The sequence below is a fragment of the Toxotes jaculatrix genome, chromosome 4, assembly GCF_017976425.1.
Source record: "Toxotes jaculatrix isolate fToxJac2 chromosome 4, fToxJac2.pri, whole genome shotgun sequence".
NCBI classification, from domain to species: Eukaryota; Metazoa; Chordata; class Actinopteri; family Toxotidae; genus Toxotes; species Toxotes jaculatrix.
In genome coordinates, this window is record NC_054397.1 from 454280 (window position 1) to 470000 (window position 15721).

Genomic DNA, 15721 nt, shown 5'->3' on the forward strand with positions numbered 1-15721 from the left:
GGAACACACCACAGGTGAACAGGTGTGTGAGTTTACCTGTCTCAGTCGTGGTCCTGTGGCTGGAGCTCTGTCTCTCTGCGGTGTCTCTCCTCCTTCAGGTGTCTGGTCAGAATCTTCTGCTCCTCCAGCCTCCTCAGATTCTCCTTCTTCCTCTCCCACCGCTCAAGATCCCTGACAACTCCTTCGTGGAGACGCTGGAGGATAAAAACACATAAAGAAAGAAAGAAAGAAGAAGAAGAAGCACGACCAGACTCAGAGTTTAGTTATTACAACTCAGCCATTTTAGTTTATTTGTGTAAAACGTCACGTTCACAGTTTTTAACAACCAAAAAAACACGTGTGTTATAAACTATGATGAAAATCAGTTATCGCCACGTTAAGAACCCAACACGCAGCTGCTGCTATTCTGATCCGGTTAAATGAACTTGGTTCGGTTTCACTGAAACTGACTCAGTTCCCTAACCTTCAAAATAAAGTTACATTTCGGGATGGTAGGAGTTAGGTAACAAGGTGAAGCTGCAGCTGTGATCATCAGCTCAGAGAGGAAATACTGAGTCTGTGAAACCTGCCATCACCGAACGATAACAACCGAGCAGAACAGACTCATTAACAGGTGTGACCTCTTCCAGCTGAGCATTGCAGCCATGAGCTAAAGCAGGCAGGATGCATATGTCTTGTCAAAGTAAAAGCCAGCTAGCATGTTACTGCTTCCAGCCTGGAGAAAGGACCGAATGCTGACTCTGTGTCTGATCCTTCAATATCCTCCGCTAAGAGGTGTTAGTCACTCACCACCGTTTTATTATGATGGTTAGAACTGAACATCACAATGTACAGTAACACAACAGCAGGGACTTTTCAACTGTATCTGCAGCGACGAGCATTTTTACATGTTGATAATCAGACAATTATTTCCACAAGCAAATATCTGCACAGTGTTAACAGTGTAACAGTCACTATGGTGAATAATGCTCACCCAGCTTCTCAGTCAAATCCACAGCGGTTCAGTTTACTGAGAAAACAACCGAGAATCTGACTGAAACAATCAGCAAAATCATTTCTGTCCTGCCAGCTGCCTGATTAAATTGTTGTTTCAGCTCGTTTATACACGGTCTTTCTAGACAACAACGTGTGTCTTGTAATTAGTTCGTGAAATTACCTGAAAACAAGGTAAAAACATCGCTTCAATTAGATTCACTTAGTAAACGTTTGTCGGTAGTTTTATTTTGAAGAGTCCGCACCGGATGCGATTGGCTAGCCGCTTAGGCTAACTGAGCACGGGTTTCGGTGTTTTCGGTTTGTGCGGTTAATGTTACCGGACTCGGCTCAAGGCGTTTAATGTTACACGGCTGCAGTTTCTCTGTTAAACACCAAACACCGTCAGGTTTTAGCTTTAAACGACAAAAGCGTCCGTTAAATTCCGGTGACCTCCCGCTCCGTTAACCTGCCCGCCCCACTGCTAACTGCCAGCGGCAGACCGTCCCGGTTCGGCCCGGTGTACCTGTCGGTCCCAGGCCTGTTTGAGGTGAACGGCAGCCACGGTGCCTACAGTCAGAACCACAGAGATCCCGAGGACCACTTTAGAGGCTTTAGACATCACGTTAGCCTGCTGCTAACCGGCTCCGCTGCGCTGCTGCTGCTGCTGCTTCTGCGGGACTCAGACGCTGGTTTGGCACGTGAAGTGTCTGAGTAGCGCCCCCTTCCGACCTGTGCTGTGACGTAACAACTCATACTCATATAAAGTTTTTATTTCTCACAGAACAAAGTTCAGTAAAGAGGAAAAAAACTAAATCAGATCAGGATTTGCTTTGACCTCCCTTTACCCTGAAACCTGCACCGGTCCTCTGTGATCCACCTTCCTGAGTTCTTCTTTGGGTTTAGTCTGTCTCAGTGTCTCTGTCTCTTCATGATTCAGTCTTGATCCCAGACTGACTCCACGATGCTGAGACCAGGTCTCTGTGGGGTTCAGACCATCTGCTGCAGGACTCCCTGTCCTTCTGGTCTCTGGAGACGGTTCTTTATGAATGTGTGTGTTTGGGCTTGTTGTCCTGCAGCAGGACGGATCAGAGACAGTCCAATGAGAGAAATAACTCAAAGTGACGAGACTCAGAGAATTTAGCATTAAAATAATACAAAGTCAAATCAGTTAATTTAATGTTTGTATTAATTCTGTAGGTAAGTATAAAAGTATTTTGTAGTGCTTTCCTTTTGAAAGTGAATCCGTGTGTTGTCTCTGCAGGAGGCCACAGTCAGTGTGAGCGGACTCAGACCTCCAACCAGCTTCAGTCAGTGTTTGTCACCAAGGTCAAATGTGTTTTTTTTTTTTTTTTCCAGTGAACTTTATTGAAAACACGCAGCTCATCACATCATTTCTGCTGCTCACTCTGACAAATAAGCTGTAACGTCTGAGAGCTGCTCTCTGTGTTTGCTGTCGATCTCACTGTAATTTCCCCATTGTGGGACAATTAAAGGTTTATCTTATCTTATCTTTACTTAACCAACCTGTTTATCTGAATAATCAGATGCACTAACTGCTCTCTAACAGAATCTAATGCTGTTTATTCATGTGTTTCCTGTGGACACTCATCGGTGGTAAAATAAAACAACAGCATTAGATTCTGTTATAAACTACTTATTACATATAAAACCAAATAGGGATTTAAATAAAGAGTGACTGTCACAACGGGCAGATGCAGTATGTTCACAGGAAACCCTGAGCCCGTGGACTCGACCCGAGATGTTCGACCTGTGTTCGATGAAGCCGAGTCGTTCGTCCACACAGATAAAACCAAAAGCTGGACAGATGAAAGCCAATTTTATTGATCAGGTAACATAAATAGGACAAATGTTTCACTGTACATACAACCTGGAAAGCAAAGTAAAAATAAATAGAGTCACAGCAATAAATTAAAAGCATGAAATGGACCACTTGACTGTTAGCTTGGAGTCAGTGAGCTGAGACTGTGCAGTTCCATAGCTATTTACACACATTTGATTTAATACGTTTTTTCTGTCTCAGTAGCTTTCAGCTGATGAGCCATCTCACACTCTTCAGTTCACATTCTTTTTTTCACAACTTCAGTAACTTCAGCAACGATTTAAAAAACTACGAAAAGCAAAAAGCAGCGGCTGATTATTAAAAACCTTTAGTTACATGTTACAACAGCATCGTCACAGCTACCAACGCCTCCGTAATACGAGTTCAGTATCAAATACTTCAGTCAGCAGGTTACAAAAATATCACACAGACTCTTTTTAACGAGCCTCAGCTCCTACACCCCGAGACTTCAGAGAACACAGCAGCTCTCAACCTTCAGTTCAGCTCCTGAGCCACAGGATAAATCCTGACCCCCGACCCTGTGATGTTTTACCCTCCTGTTGGAACTGTCGTATCTGTTCTGCAGCACTGAGCTTTCACGTTATTTCAATCAATCAAAATGACAAATGTGTCATTCTAAGAATCAAAACTTGATTTCAAATTTCAAGTTTCAGATTTTGGAGAAATCGAAACTTCTCATGAAAAACAAATCACTGAATAAGTTTGCTGAATAATCTCACCAGGTCCACTCAGCAGCTGTTCAGGAGCTTTCGACCATATCGTGTGATCTTCATTAACATGAAACTGCTGTTTTTAGGCCAAGAAAACCTTTGAGTCTCAGCTTTGAAGCCAAAACGGACGCGACGGAAGCGATGAGAAAAACAGGGCAGAAATCTACAATTCAGGGACAACTCCATCTGCTGATGAAGCTCATGTGATATGACCAAAAGGTCCAGAACAGCTACTGAATGGACTTTAGGGTGAGATTGTTTTGCCAGTTTTAAGTTTTTCCCTTTGGAGCAGAGTGAAATACTGTGACAGAGAACCATCAGTGAGCGGTGATGAGATGTCTGCAGCTGTACAGGTCGTCAAAAGTCGATGTTCAGAGGTAACAACTCCTCAGTCAACCTATCTCAGCTACATGAGCTGAAACTCACTATAAAGCTTGGGTGATAATTCTCTGCTACAAACTAAATAGGACCAACACTTTGTCCTTCGATAGAGACCATCTAAAGAAACAATCAGAAACCACGTCCCCCAAAAACAAAGTCTGTGGTATTTTCCAGATGGCTGGGTTGAGAGCTGCTGAGTTGAACCTCCAGTCTCAGATTCAGACCTCAGATCCACCGTGAGCTCTCCTTCAGTTTCAGTTTCACGTGCATACAATCGCGGCTGGAGCGCCCGACAGCAGACGCCCCGCTGGAAGTGAAGAGGAAACAAAAACATTTAAACACCTGGACACAAACGCTGCAGGTTCTCCGGCGTGTAGCCGCCGACCCAAACTGACGTCCTGGTGGCTACAGCTTTCATAGTCCAGCTCTGTGTCCACGCATACGCACACACACTCTGCAGAACAACATGACAAAAATCAATACGAGCAACAAAAACTGATGTAAACATTATTTTAGGAAAATAAACAACACCTGAGACTATTTCATTGTCGCCATCACATCGCTGTACTGAAATGTTTAAAAAAAATTTGCGTTATTCTTTGAAGGTGTTCTCTCGCTTCCTGGTGATGCTGCTGCCAAGTCAGTGTCCTTTTCCTGCTGCCATGGCAACCAATAATGGCAGCAGTGAAGAGGCAGTGACCTTTCCCCCCATCACCTCCATCATACTTGCTTTTTAACTACACATACATGCAGCGACTGCAACACGCGTGTCATTGTTTGTGACATGTAAAGAGTTTGTGATGAGTCTGAGCCACACTGGACTGTCTGCACCTCAGCAGCTCACACTTGGACAGTTCTGCTTTTTAATCTTAAGATAAGTTTGTTTATGTTGGACATATCATTTTACAACCCTACAGGTTACGTTCAGGACTGAAACATCCACTGTGTGGCAGCAGGTCCGAGTTTAGGCTAACGTTAAAGGCTCCATCCTGACTCCAGCCAATCGTCCCCGAGACAGAGTTACGTTAGTTAAACACGTCAGTTGGTCTTCATGCTAAAAACCTTTTCTCTTCTAACATTAAAGATGAAACAAAACAAAGCACAATCTTATATTTTTCCTCTTTATACTATAACAAATGGCCTAATGGAACCTGTTAGCTTCAGCTGCAGTCTGTTAGCATCCTTTAGCCATTTCAGTGCACATTTAAGACCCAAAAAAAGTCTTTCAAAGACAGACTTAGCCGTGAGTCAACCAACTCATGGAGCTAACGTTAGCTTAATTACCTAGCTAGCAGCAGCTGACAAAATTTGCCAGTGACAGTTGTTATTTCGTCTGACCAAATCAATGCTCGCCAGCTAGAAACAAGAAGCTGCTTTTGTCTGGTTCTGTCTGAAATGAAGGATGCACTGTTTCAATAACAGCTCTGAGAGCTGATGGTAAACCTACTGTCATCTCTGCACGCTGTGGAAGTAAATGGCAGGCTGACAGTCATGGCCACAGTAACGAAACAACTTGATTTCTAAACTCATCGTGCTGAAGAACTTCGGTTGAGCAGCGTAACCGTCACAATGTGAATGTAGTTAAAAGCAAGTACATGTGCGTTTAAACATGTTAATCCTCATTGTGTCATGGACAGATTCAGGTGTCACATGAAGACACTCAGAACTTAATTTTTATAGAAAAAAACTGAGATCAGCTGAAGTGAACATGATGGGGAGCTAACAGGCTAAGCATGAAAAAGCAGGCTAACAAGTATCATCAGACACCATGAGGATCATGGGAACGCAATGACTGAAACTCCCTCTGTCCTGAAAATATTCTGCATCAAAGCTGAAGCATTTAACATGATGTTCAAGTTCCTTCTCAAGCAGCTGAAAAGAGTCTGAATTTACGATTTCATGAAACATTCCTCTTACGTTTGGTCACATGATAATTCAGCATGACCGCCATTTCAGCTCAGATACATCACAGGACGAAGAGAAAGCATCTCTGGGTTTGTTTTTCTAGTCTGTGTGTCCAGTGCAGAGGAAGGTCCAGGACATGTTTAGCCTAATTAGCACAAAGGCTGGAAACATAAGTCTCACTCCATCAAGAGAGAAAACAATCTTCTAAAAACTCTTTAGTCTAGTAACAGCAGAAAGCTCGCATCCAGCTGAGCACTACTCAAATTCATCATGTTTTTTTTTTTTTTAATTTAATAAATACTGACTGAAGAAAGTAAACACTCTTTGAGCTAGTGAGCTTCAAGCAAGCAAACTGATATTTAGCTAACTTAGCTAACAGAACACTAAAGTCTCCACAGTTTCTAAAATCAGCATCAGTCTGATGTCCTCTTGTCTCCAAGCTGTGTGTAAAACATGTCTCTGGAGACACGTCCGAAGAGCAGTTTCCATAGTGAGACGTGACTACTAAGCTTCAATGGCTTCCTCCATTTTGCACTCTCTGGCTCTCCGTACGCTCAGAGGTCAGAATGGTTTGTTGCTGGTCAACGGTGCGATTGTGTGAGTCAGAACGTATCAGAGTTGAAATCTATGCTAAAAATTTTAGCAGATTTCCTTTGCCCTTGCAAACAGTCGTGTTAGCTGGCAAGCTAGTCGCCAAGTCCATCCAGGAGATAACTGGATTTTAGTGGCTAACAGAGGTGAATACCGAGAAGCTAACTCTAAGCAAACTGAACCACAAAGCTAATATTTGATCTAATATCAAACCAGGCAAACTGATAACTTCAGAGACATATACAGACACTAACAAGAAGAGACAATGTAAACCAGAAGTACTTGGAGTGATTGGAAGGTGATTCTTTTTGTTTTGATGGTTTCCCCTTGCTTCTAGCCTTTGCACTATGCTAGGCTAAGACGTCCTGGACCTAACTCTGGACCTGACAAGTGATGTGATGTCAGCTGGACTCGATATAATGGTCCACTCAGGACTGAACCGCAGCAGTAATGCAGTAAAAACTGGGCCTTTGTTGATGTTTGTAGAGGATGTTAAAGTCAAACATGATTCATATTCTTTCTAAATGCGTTTTAAACGTTTTAGTACCAAAGTAAAGAAAAACATTTCATTGAACTAATTCTACAATAAACTGGTTTGAGAAGCGCTGGAACTCATTAGCCAAATATTATGGTGTTACCTGCTGATGTTGTTGAACCCTTCATGATGCAACGAGCTACCGGACACACACACACGCACACGCACACGTCAAAACACACACACAAACAAACCACATTTTCCCTTGAGAGTCCTGACAGCTTCAGGCGTTAAAGGTAGACTGGTTGAAAAGCACTGCTCTTCTGGGTCTACCCGAGCTCAAACCACTCAACCGCTGCTGTCGCCGGACGTATCAGAGCATCTTCACAAAGTTCTCCCCATGAATGAAAAGAGTTTTGATTGCTAAACCTAAGCAGACACAAACATCCCCGATCCCTTTGTCAGGTATTCATGATTTAAGGTAGTTCAGGTGAAATCAAAACCAAGAAAGGAAAGCATTGTTGTGTTGAGTCCAGTTGTTTGATGGCCAAGGAGAGGATCAACTGAAGCGGAGAAGCCGAAAACGTTTTTCTGGCCAGGCGAAGGATGTGCTGGCGAGACCGAGGTGAGATTTGGTAAGTGACTACAGTCCTGTGATGGACAACATCGTCCGAAGGTGGCGACGTCTTTAATCCAGACAGCACTTAACAACATGCAGCGACAGCTTGGCAGGTCAAAAACAACCCAAAACTTCCAGGTGATGTGTTGAATGTACCAACAAAATCCACGACCCACAGGTATCACAAAAAGAAAGAGGAGAAAAGTGAAGAGGGAGAGGAGACTGCGATGGTCTGCGTAAGCGAGGCTATTACCACTATGAGAGGTTGGTGAGTTATTTCGCACTCGACAGCGGTGACGGCGGGGGTTTGTTTGGAGGTGTCGGCCAGGCCGAGGAAAAACGTTAGCATCAGCTTTGACCCCTCAGTTGAGTCCTGGTGGCCCACGGTGGGATCAGGAGTCAAGACACAAGTGCGAACAAACAAAATCCAGCCCAGGCACAAATTTTTAAACCCTGTCCCCCAACCCCAGAAGAAAAAAAAATTTGGCTTTGTGGTTATGTACAGTGACTTCCTGTGAAACACTCTGATGTCCATCAAGTTTCCACAGACGTGCAGGACTGGATGCTGGCGACCCGGCGCCCGTCAGGGTCAAGTCTTCGTGCTGGGAGGGGGTGGAGCTAACTGTGTCAGTCTATTTGTATATCTATGTGTGTAGTGATTCTCCAGTCAGCTTTATTTTCCAAATGTTGTGTGGGTATGGACCCTCAATTAGTTCCGCCCCCTCCCTCTGGCTCCACCCCCAGCTACTGGTGGACCTCGTTGGCGATCAGACTGTCCTCCCCTGACTGGAAATCCGCCTCGTTGATACTGTTCCCTCCATTTAGCATCTCCTCATCCTGAGATGACCCGCGGTCCTCCTCACCGCTGCCGCCACCCGGCTCATCTGAGTTTGGGTCCTGGAGTACCTGGGCAATGTACATCTGCTGCTGCTGCTGCTGTTGCTGCAGCTGCTGCTGGACCGCACAAAACCACAAGAACTCAGTTAACCAGCAGGGGGAGACAAAACACCGACGCCCAAGTCTATAATATTTAGATTCATTAGCATTTTATCTAGACCTCAGTATCAAACCCCACTACTTTATTTGGTACTGACTGAAATGTGTCTGTGGACAACGTACCAAAAAAATACCCAAAGCTGGAAACAAATATCTGGTCAGAGCCATAATCTAGAAGACATGGTCTGGACTTTTTCTGTGATCAGTTCACACAAAGACAGATATTTTGTCACGGTAAACTGCACTGTGCTGTGGACCACAGCTTAGTGTTGTTCTCCTGTTCACCGTTCAAAACATAACTAGCCAACAACAGCTACACTCCATCTTCTGTTGAAGGCTTATGTGACACTGTCAAAAGCTAACCCTAACCCTCCAGCTGTTTAGTCAATAGCCAGAGCTAATTTGTTAGCCAGCCAATAAACTCTAGAATTAAAACTCCTTGCTAACAATCTAATAAACTCAAAAACTAAACTAATTTGTGAGCAAGCAAACAAACCCAAGAAGTAGAGCTAGCTATTTAAATCCACTCACCTGAGATTTGGTAGAGGGGGAGGATGAGGGACGGGCTGGACGTCCATTTTCAACAGTGTCCACATCGTTCTCCTTGGTGTCGATCTAAGACAAAGAAACAGAGTGAGACAGCGTACGGGACAGCGACGTTTTTAAAGCCTTTAATAAAAAGGTTGCTGTACCTTGTAGTTGTGGGCACTGAGGTACTTGAAGTGTCCGAAACAGACGTGAGACAGACAGACCACGATGGTGACAATCAGCACCACCAGAGTGAACATGGAGGTTGGCGTCTCAAACCCTGACAGCACAGTAGCATTAGTTAGTATTCAACAACAACGACGTGTTGCAGCCATCTCGTCTAGCTTTTGTCCAGCAGGTGGCTGAGCTTACCTGTGCGTACGGTGGAGAAGAAGAGCAGCCAGAAGAGGCAGAGGATGGGTGCAGCCACCACCTGGGTGACGGCTCCGGAGTGGATCTTCTTGTCCAGTTTGGAGGGCAGGTAGGCATAGTACATGTTGTACCGGTCCACCAGGTGTTTCAGCAACATGTACATCAGACCTGCAGGGGGACAGATGAACGGCTTAGTCAGGAAGTCCCACAGATGACTTAATTTATCTGATTAGGTTAGTCACTGCTGGTTTGATTGGACAAGACTTGAGACTGACGTGGACTGGTCTGGAATGACTTAAGACTTGTCCTGGACTTGTCTCAAATGACTTGAGACTTAATTTGGATTTTGATATGTCTGAGCCAACCTGCTTACGTTTGATTTTTGTCATATTACTTGACACTTGTGGTTCACGTGCTGTGGATGGAGTCTGATTGTGACTGACCTGAAGCTTCACTTCTTGCCAAAGTCTTAGAAACAGCTCTGGGTGCTAGAATCAGTCCGGCACTGATACTGTTTTGTAATACTGATGCTATATGGCAGTACTGATGCTGTATAACAGACACTGCAGTAACAGCACTGCAGCGTGGGGTGTAGTTGAGACTGACCGAAGGGGACGATGATGGGGCAGGTGATGCTGTAGGCCATCACCACTGTGAAGACGTTCATCATCCAGGCATATGCTGCTCCAAACTGGAACTCATACGCCTGGTGCTGGAGGGACGACACACAACGATTGAATCAGTCACAGCGGTGTGTGTTCATCAGTGCCAGAGAATTAAACTCTTGGATGAATAATAACTGGAGAGACAACTTTACTATTGTCCATATGGAGGTAAGATATTACATGGAGACAACAATGGACCCCCGTTCACATGGTCTTGTGTATGTTTTTGATTTTGATCAGCCAGTGTCTGTCCTCACCCTCTTGACGTTGCGGCGGTCAGCGGCAGAGCGAGCCAGGCACAGTCGTATCATGTACATCAGCAGACCGGGGATCCTCAAAAGGTCCATGGCGTTCCCGATGAACGCTGAGGCGATGACATAGTTCACGAAGAACGCTCCGTTATCCGGCAGGAAGACGCACCTGAAGGGGTCACAGCAATATCATTAAAGCAGAAGATCCTCAGAATGACTGATCGGTTATTTTATTTGAACTGAAACTGAAATTTTCCTTTTTTTGATTTGGAATCACAAATTTGGGCAAAATCATCTGAATCGGACTGAAAATGATCTTTCACAGAAGTTTTCATTCAAATTTTGGCAGAAAATTTGTTTTACATGAAAATCAAAGCTAGACTTAAAATATTTATATTCTTTCATACACAACATGGAGCAAATGATTTGTAAAATATGGTGAACGGCAGCAGTAAAGTGCAGGACTCACTCAAATCTGACTTTAGCATCAGCCAGGAACTTTCTGTCAAAGAGCCAGCGGAAGAAAACATCCAGACTGGAAAAGACAGACAGAAACATTTTAGTGAGGACGGCAGAGGTCAAAGGTCACTCAGGATTCTTACAGGCCAACAGCTTTTAATCACCTGCTGAGTCCGAGCGACGGCAGCAGGAGCACCATGAAGATCAGGAATGTGTAACACTTGTGCATCGTGGTCCTGTTTTCTCCAGACCTGCAGAAACACAGAGGAGGTCAATTCAAGGTCAAATCAGAGTCAAATCAAGGTTCACTTCACTTGACTTGAGACGTGATTTGATTTATCTCGACAGAGGAGATTAGAACTTGTCTTCTGACCTGAGACTTAACCTGGACGTCTCTTACCTAAACTCACTTTATCTGGATTTGTCTAATCTCAGACTTGACTTTCCTGGATTTCCTTTAAAGTCTCAAATGACTCCAGAGTTGAATTGGACTTGTTTAGACTGACTTGAGATTTAACTCGTCTCGGTGGTCTGGACAATTTACTTGGACTCACCTTCACTCATTTATTTTGGACTATGACCTGGGACCTGACGTGGACTTGCCTCAAAACTCTTAAGAAGAACTCTGTGCTAGTTTTAATGTGGCAGTACTGCTGCCACGTTTTAGTAGTGATACTAGCAGTGATACTCAGGTGTGGTAATAATGAAGATGATGAAGAGGAGGAAGCTGCAGAGTCACCTGGTCCAGTGAGCCTCGAAGAAGGCAGAGTAATAGACAATGGTGGGCAGCAGAGCAGAGAAAGCCCACAGAAGCAGAGTGGGGAAGAACTGAGTGACGATGGGATTCTGTACAAGAGAACCAACAAACACAGAGAGCAGAGAGCGCAGCAGAGAGTCAGAGTCAGACACATCATGTCACGTCAGCACGGGCATCCAAACGACGCCCAGCTCTACTCAACACCTGCTCGGTTCGACTGCAAAGCTCGCGGTGGTTTCTTACGTTGAGATACTCGACAGGCTTGGTAACATTGAACTTGTCCATGGTGGAGATGATGATGGCAGGTGTGGTGAGGAAGAAGAGCAGGATGAAGAGGATGCAGTTGATGATGAAGCAGCGGATCCACCAGGAGATCCCGCCCAGCGACAGGTGCTCCCTGCGGGAACAAACCGGGGGTTAGGGTTAGCTCATCTGGAAGGGTCTGTTTGTTTAGTCTGTTTGTGTGGTGGGGCTTTAGGCGGGTGGATCTGCACGTACCATCGGACGTTCTGTGGGTCAGGCGCGTACGAAACGCTCCAGTTGTGAACGTGAAGAACCTCGCTGAACTGAGAGGAACGTGGCTCCTGACGACACCGACAACCCTGAACCTGGCAGGCATTGAAGTCCTTCAGAATTCTGTGAAAACAGAGGAGGCGGGTCCAAAGACGGGGGGTGGGGTCAGAGCAGGGTCAGATTAATCTACAAAAACTAAGGCTTAAAGCACGTCGACTCAATCAAACAATACTGTGAAAGACAAGCTGTTAGATGAACTCATTTCTGTCTTGACATAATGTCCATCTGTCTTCTGTGTTTATGACTTTTGGACGAAGGACTCATAGACAGAGGGGCGGGGTTAACATAGGGGCAGGTCAGGGCGTGGCTCACATGGCGGTCATGGCCTCGTTCTGGAAGGTGACGAAGGCCATGCCCAGCGGTTTGGTGTGGACCTTCTCCTTCTCCTTCCTGTACTCCTCCTTCAGCTTGGCCTCTCTCTTGGTGTAGTAGCTGACTGCCTCCTCCTGCAGGAAAAATCAGAATATATGAGAATGATTAAAACCTCATTGTCTTATTTCATGATTTCAAAATGAGCCTTCAGATTTAACGGCTTCTGTCTGCTGAACGAGTGCTGTAGCTCAGTGTGAAGCGTCACCTCCTCACAGCCGGCGATGGCGCAGCAGCAGAGGTGTCCACACGGTTTGGGGTTGATCATGGTCGGAACATGTTCCTTCGCCATCAGGTCGGTGAAGAACTTCTTACTGCGCTCCGTCTTTTTTCTGTAAAACCCAAGCACAGTTTTTAGAATCTGGCATCTGAGACAACTTTAGTCTGTATCTGTGTCCAGTAAGATGTAGTTCCAGGTTTAGTTCTTCTGACTAAACCCGTAGTTAGTCTCATTTATTTCTACAGACTCTGTCACAGTTCAGCATAAAGTCCAGAGTAGGACTGGCTCAGGAAACTGAACCGTCCCTTAGTGATGCTGCTATAGGCCGAGGCTGCTGGGAGACTTCCCATGATCCTCTGCACACCTCTCCTCTTCTGTCTCTGTCCCTGTCTGCAGTATCCACTCACTGTTCTGGGATCTGAATGCTGTCCCTCTAACATCGTCCACTTCCTGTGTGTATCCTGTTCTATATGCTCCATGTCCTTCTCCTCCTCTCCTCCATTCCCAGCTGTCCTATCCTCCATCAGCAGGAGGGTCCCCCATATGAGCCAGATTCTGGTCCGGGTGTCTTCCTGTTTAAAGGGAGCTGTTTCTGGCCACTGTCGCCTTAAGTGAGAAAATTTTGATTGAGGAAGGAGCTATGTAAATAAAACTGAACTGAATTCAGTTCAACTGTCCCAGTAACAGCAGCTGAATCAGCTGTGATCAGCTCCTGTCTGCAGTGAAAACATGGATGAACAGACTCCTCTCACTGGGTCACTGTGACACTGAGGGAAACTTAAAAACAGCAGGATTCTGAATGAAGTTCTGCAGGACGGACATCAGAGATGATGATATCCTCAGGAAGTGAAGTCACACTGAATCAGATGTACACAGTGTTTCCCAGCATGCACTGAGCTGTGACCCCGTCCGTCTCACCTCTCGGCGTTCAGAGCCATCAGTTTGGCCACGTTGTAGCAGATCCGAGCCTCCAGCACCGTGCAGTTCTCATACGCCTGTCTGCAAAGAAAACGGGAGAGAACACGGGTGAGATCCTGGAGATCCGAGGGAATATTCCAGACCTGACCAACAAACTGTGCTGCAGCTGCTGCTTCCTGTTTGCAGTGCTGTGCAGCAGCATGGTGCTGTACGCGTTAATGGGGTTAATTCATTCTGTCTTCTGTGGTTTTTCTTTTCATTGTATCACACACTGCTCCTGCTGCACAGCATTCATGTGTTCATCTAATACAGATGCTGTTAGACGGTGTGTGTGACTCTCAATGTGTCACTGCCAAAGCTGTTTTTATCCATCGTCACTGTATGTTTGCATAATAAAGGTTATTTTGAATATAACGCTACAGCCTAGTTAAATGCAGCTTAACAGTGTGTGAAGCTGCTGAACCTGTCTGTCTGTGACATGGATAACCACAGGCTTATCACTGATTAAACAAAGCTGCAAACTATGAAGTCAATTCAATATTACATAACCAGAGAAACGTTACCAGGATGTTTCATTAATCAGTGAGTGAAAAAAACAGCATCTATTTACTATCTGAAGAAATCTTTAAAGACCAGGAAGACGATCAGTGAACTTACTCAAAGTGCTGTTTGATCTGACTCTCCTCAGCGTACTTAGAAATGCCGTTAATGAATAAAGTGCGTTTCACCTGCAAGACATGAAACTGGGATCAACACACAAGTCACAGAAAGAATGAAGCAAAATCAAACCTAAGTTAAGTGAGACTCTGGAGGGAACGCTGCGCCGCATGACCGAGATCTGGACTTTGGATAAAAATGTCCCGTGGACACGTCTCAGTGGGACAGTAAACTGACATTTTCTCCAAACACACACTCTGAGCAGCCCTTTAGTGAACTCCTGTTTCCTGAACTTTCTGTTTTCCACCTCGGCAGCAGTGAGCGGTGGGTGCTTCCTACCAGGTCGTCCTCCTTGTAATGCATCTTAGATGTGTGTCTCCTCATGCTGTAGACGGTCAGGAGCAGATACATGAAGGCAAACGAAGTGTGGAGCCACAGCAGATTCGTCCTGGACAAAACAAAAGTCATTTCAATAAGAATCTTTGATGATGAAAATCTTTATTGTTCCAAGCCAAAGTGTAGCCCCAGGCTGCAGACGAGGAGCTAGGCTAACAGTTTCCCTTTGCTTCCAGTCTTTGTGCTAAGCTAGGCTAAACACATCCTGGACACAGTTTTCAGATTAAAACATTGTTAAGCTGCTGTGGGTGAACTCAAAACTTCCTGCTGATTTTTCACATTAAAAGCATTTTAGCCTTATGAGCCTTTGGGGAGTTTTAATGCGAAACATCAGCAGGAAGCGTTGGGTTTTAATACAGGTAGCTTTCTGGTGCTCAAAAGAACATCAAGTTGAAGCTACTGTAAATAATTAGTGATTAAAAACCACATTTTTCAGATTTTAAATGTTACCCATCAACAGTGTCGTCAGCTTCATCTACTGACACAAAGAAATCACACAAATCATTTTCTGAGTTATAAAGTCTGTGTCATCACTGCAGATGGTCATAGGGTCACATTTAGACCAATCAGCAGCTCCGGTCTTCACAAATGACTCCAGCAGAAATCTGCACAGACTCACCCCGACTTCAGGTTGGCTATTGTGGTGCGTCCGAAGCTGTAGGCGTTATTTTCTGGAATAAATAACAGAAGAAGTCAGAGTTTATCTTCAGATCAGTCAGATCATCAGATCATCAGATCAGTCAGATCATCAGATCAGTCAGATCATCAGATCAGTCAGATCATCAGATCATCAGATCAGTCAGATCAGTCAGATCATCAGATCATCAGATCAGTCAGATCAGTCAGATCATCAGATCAGTCAGATCAGTCAGATCATCAGATCAGTCAGATCATCAGATCAGTCAGATCATCAGATCATCAGATCATCAGATCAGTCAGATCAGTCAGATCATCAGATCATCAGATCAGTCAGATCAGTCAGATCATCAGATCAGTCAGATCAGTCAGATCATCAGATCATCAGATCAGTCAGATCATCAGAT

General features: G+C 44.8%; 2 protein-coding genes across 6 annotated transcripts in view; both read right to left on the reverse strand.

The window, feature by feature from the left end:
• Nucleotides 1-41: 41 nt before the first annotated feature.
• On the reverse strand, nucleotides 42-1666 carry LOC121180885 (protein PET117 homolog, mitochondrial). The gene is made up of 2 exons (XM_041036565.1): nucleotides 1499-1666; nucleotides 42-194 (listed from the first exon to the last, which is right to left on the reverse strand). Exons 1-2 carry the CDS (start codon nucleotides 1592-1594, stop codon nucleotides 42-44), a joined length of 249 nt encoding a protein of 82 aa, XP_040892499.1. The 5' UTR covers nucleotides 1595-1666.
• Nucleotides 1667-2801: 1135 nt separating this feature from the next.
• The window catches only part of LOC121180393 (CSC1-like protein 2), a 26016-nt gene continuing 13096 nt past the window's right edge, over nucleotides 2802-15721 (reverse strand). For 2 of the 5 annotated variants that reach the window (XM_041035775.1, XM_041035772.1), the window contains 17 exons: nucleotides 15298-15349; nucleotides 14622-14730; nucleotides 14283-14353; nucleotides 13626-13706; nucleotides 12696-12819; nucleotides 12431-12564; nucleotides 12044-12181; nucleotides 11789-11942; nucleotides 11528-11634; nucleotides 10953-11039; nucleotides 10799-10864; nucleotides 10336-10498; nucleotides 10020-10125; nucleotides 9414-9581; nucleotides 9206-9321; nucleotides 9045-9128; nucleotides 2802-8471 (listed from right to left, as the gene is read on the reverse strand). In XM_041035775.1, the coding sequence (XP_040891709.1) occupies nucleotides 8262-8471; nucleotides 9045-9128; nucleotides 9206-9321; nucleotides 9414-9581; nucleotides 10020-10125; nucleotides 10336-10498; nucleotides 10799-10864; nucleotides 10953-11039; nucleotides 11528-11634; nucleotides 11789-11942; nucleotides 12044-12181; nucleotides 12431-12564; nucleotides 12696-12819; nucleotides 13626-13706; nucleotides 14283-14353; nucleotides 14622-14730; nucleotides 15298-15349 (1970 nt within the window). In that variant the 3' untranslated portion in view covers nucleotides 2802-8261. Of the gene's footprint in view, nucleotides 8472-9044; nucleotides 9129-9205; nucleotides 9322-9413; nucleotides 9582-10019; nucleotides 10126-10335; nucleotides 10499-10798; nucleotides 10865-10952; nucleotides 11040-11527; nucleotides 11635-11788; nucleotides 11943-12043; nucleotides 12182-12430; nucleotides 12565-12695; nucleotides 12820-13625; nucleotides 13707-14282; nucleotides 14354-14621; nucleotides 14731-15297; nucleotides 15350-15721 lie in introns of those variants that run through there. The other 3 variants (XM_041035774.1, XM_041035773.1, XM_041035776.1) reach the window with 3 other exon arrangements.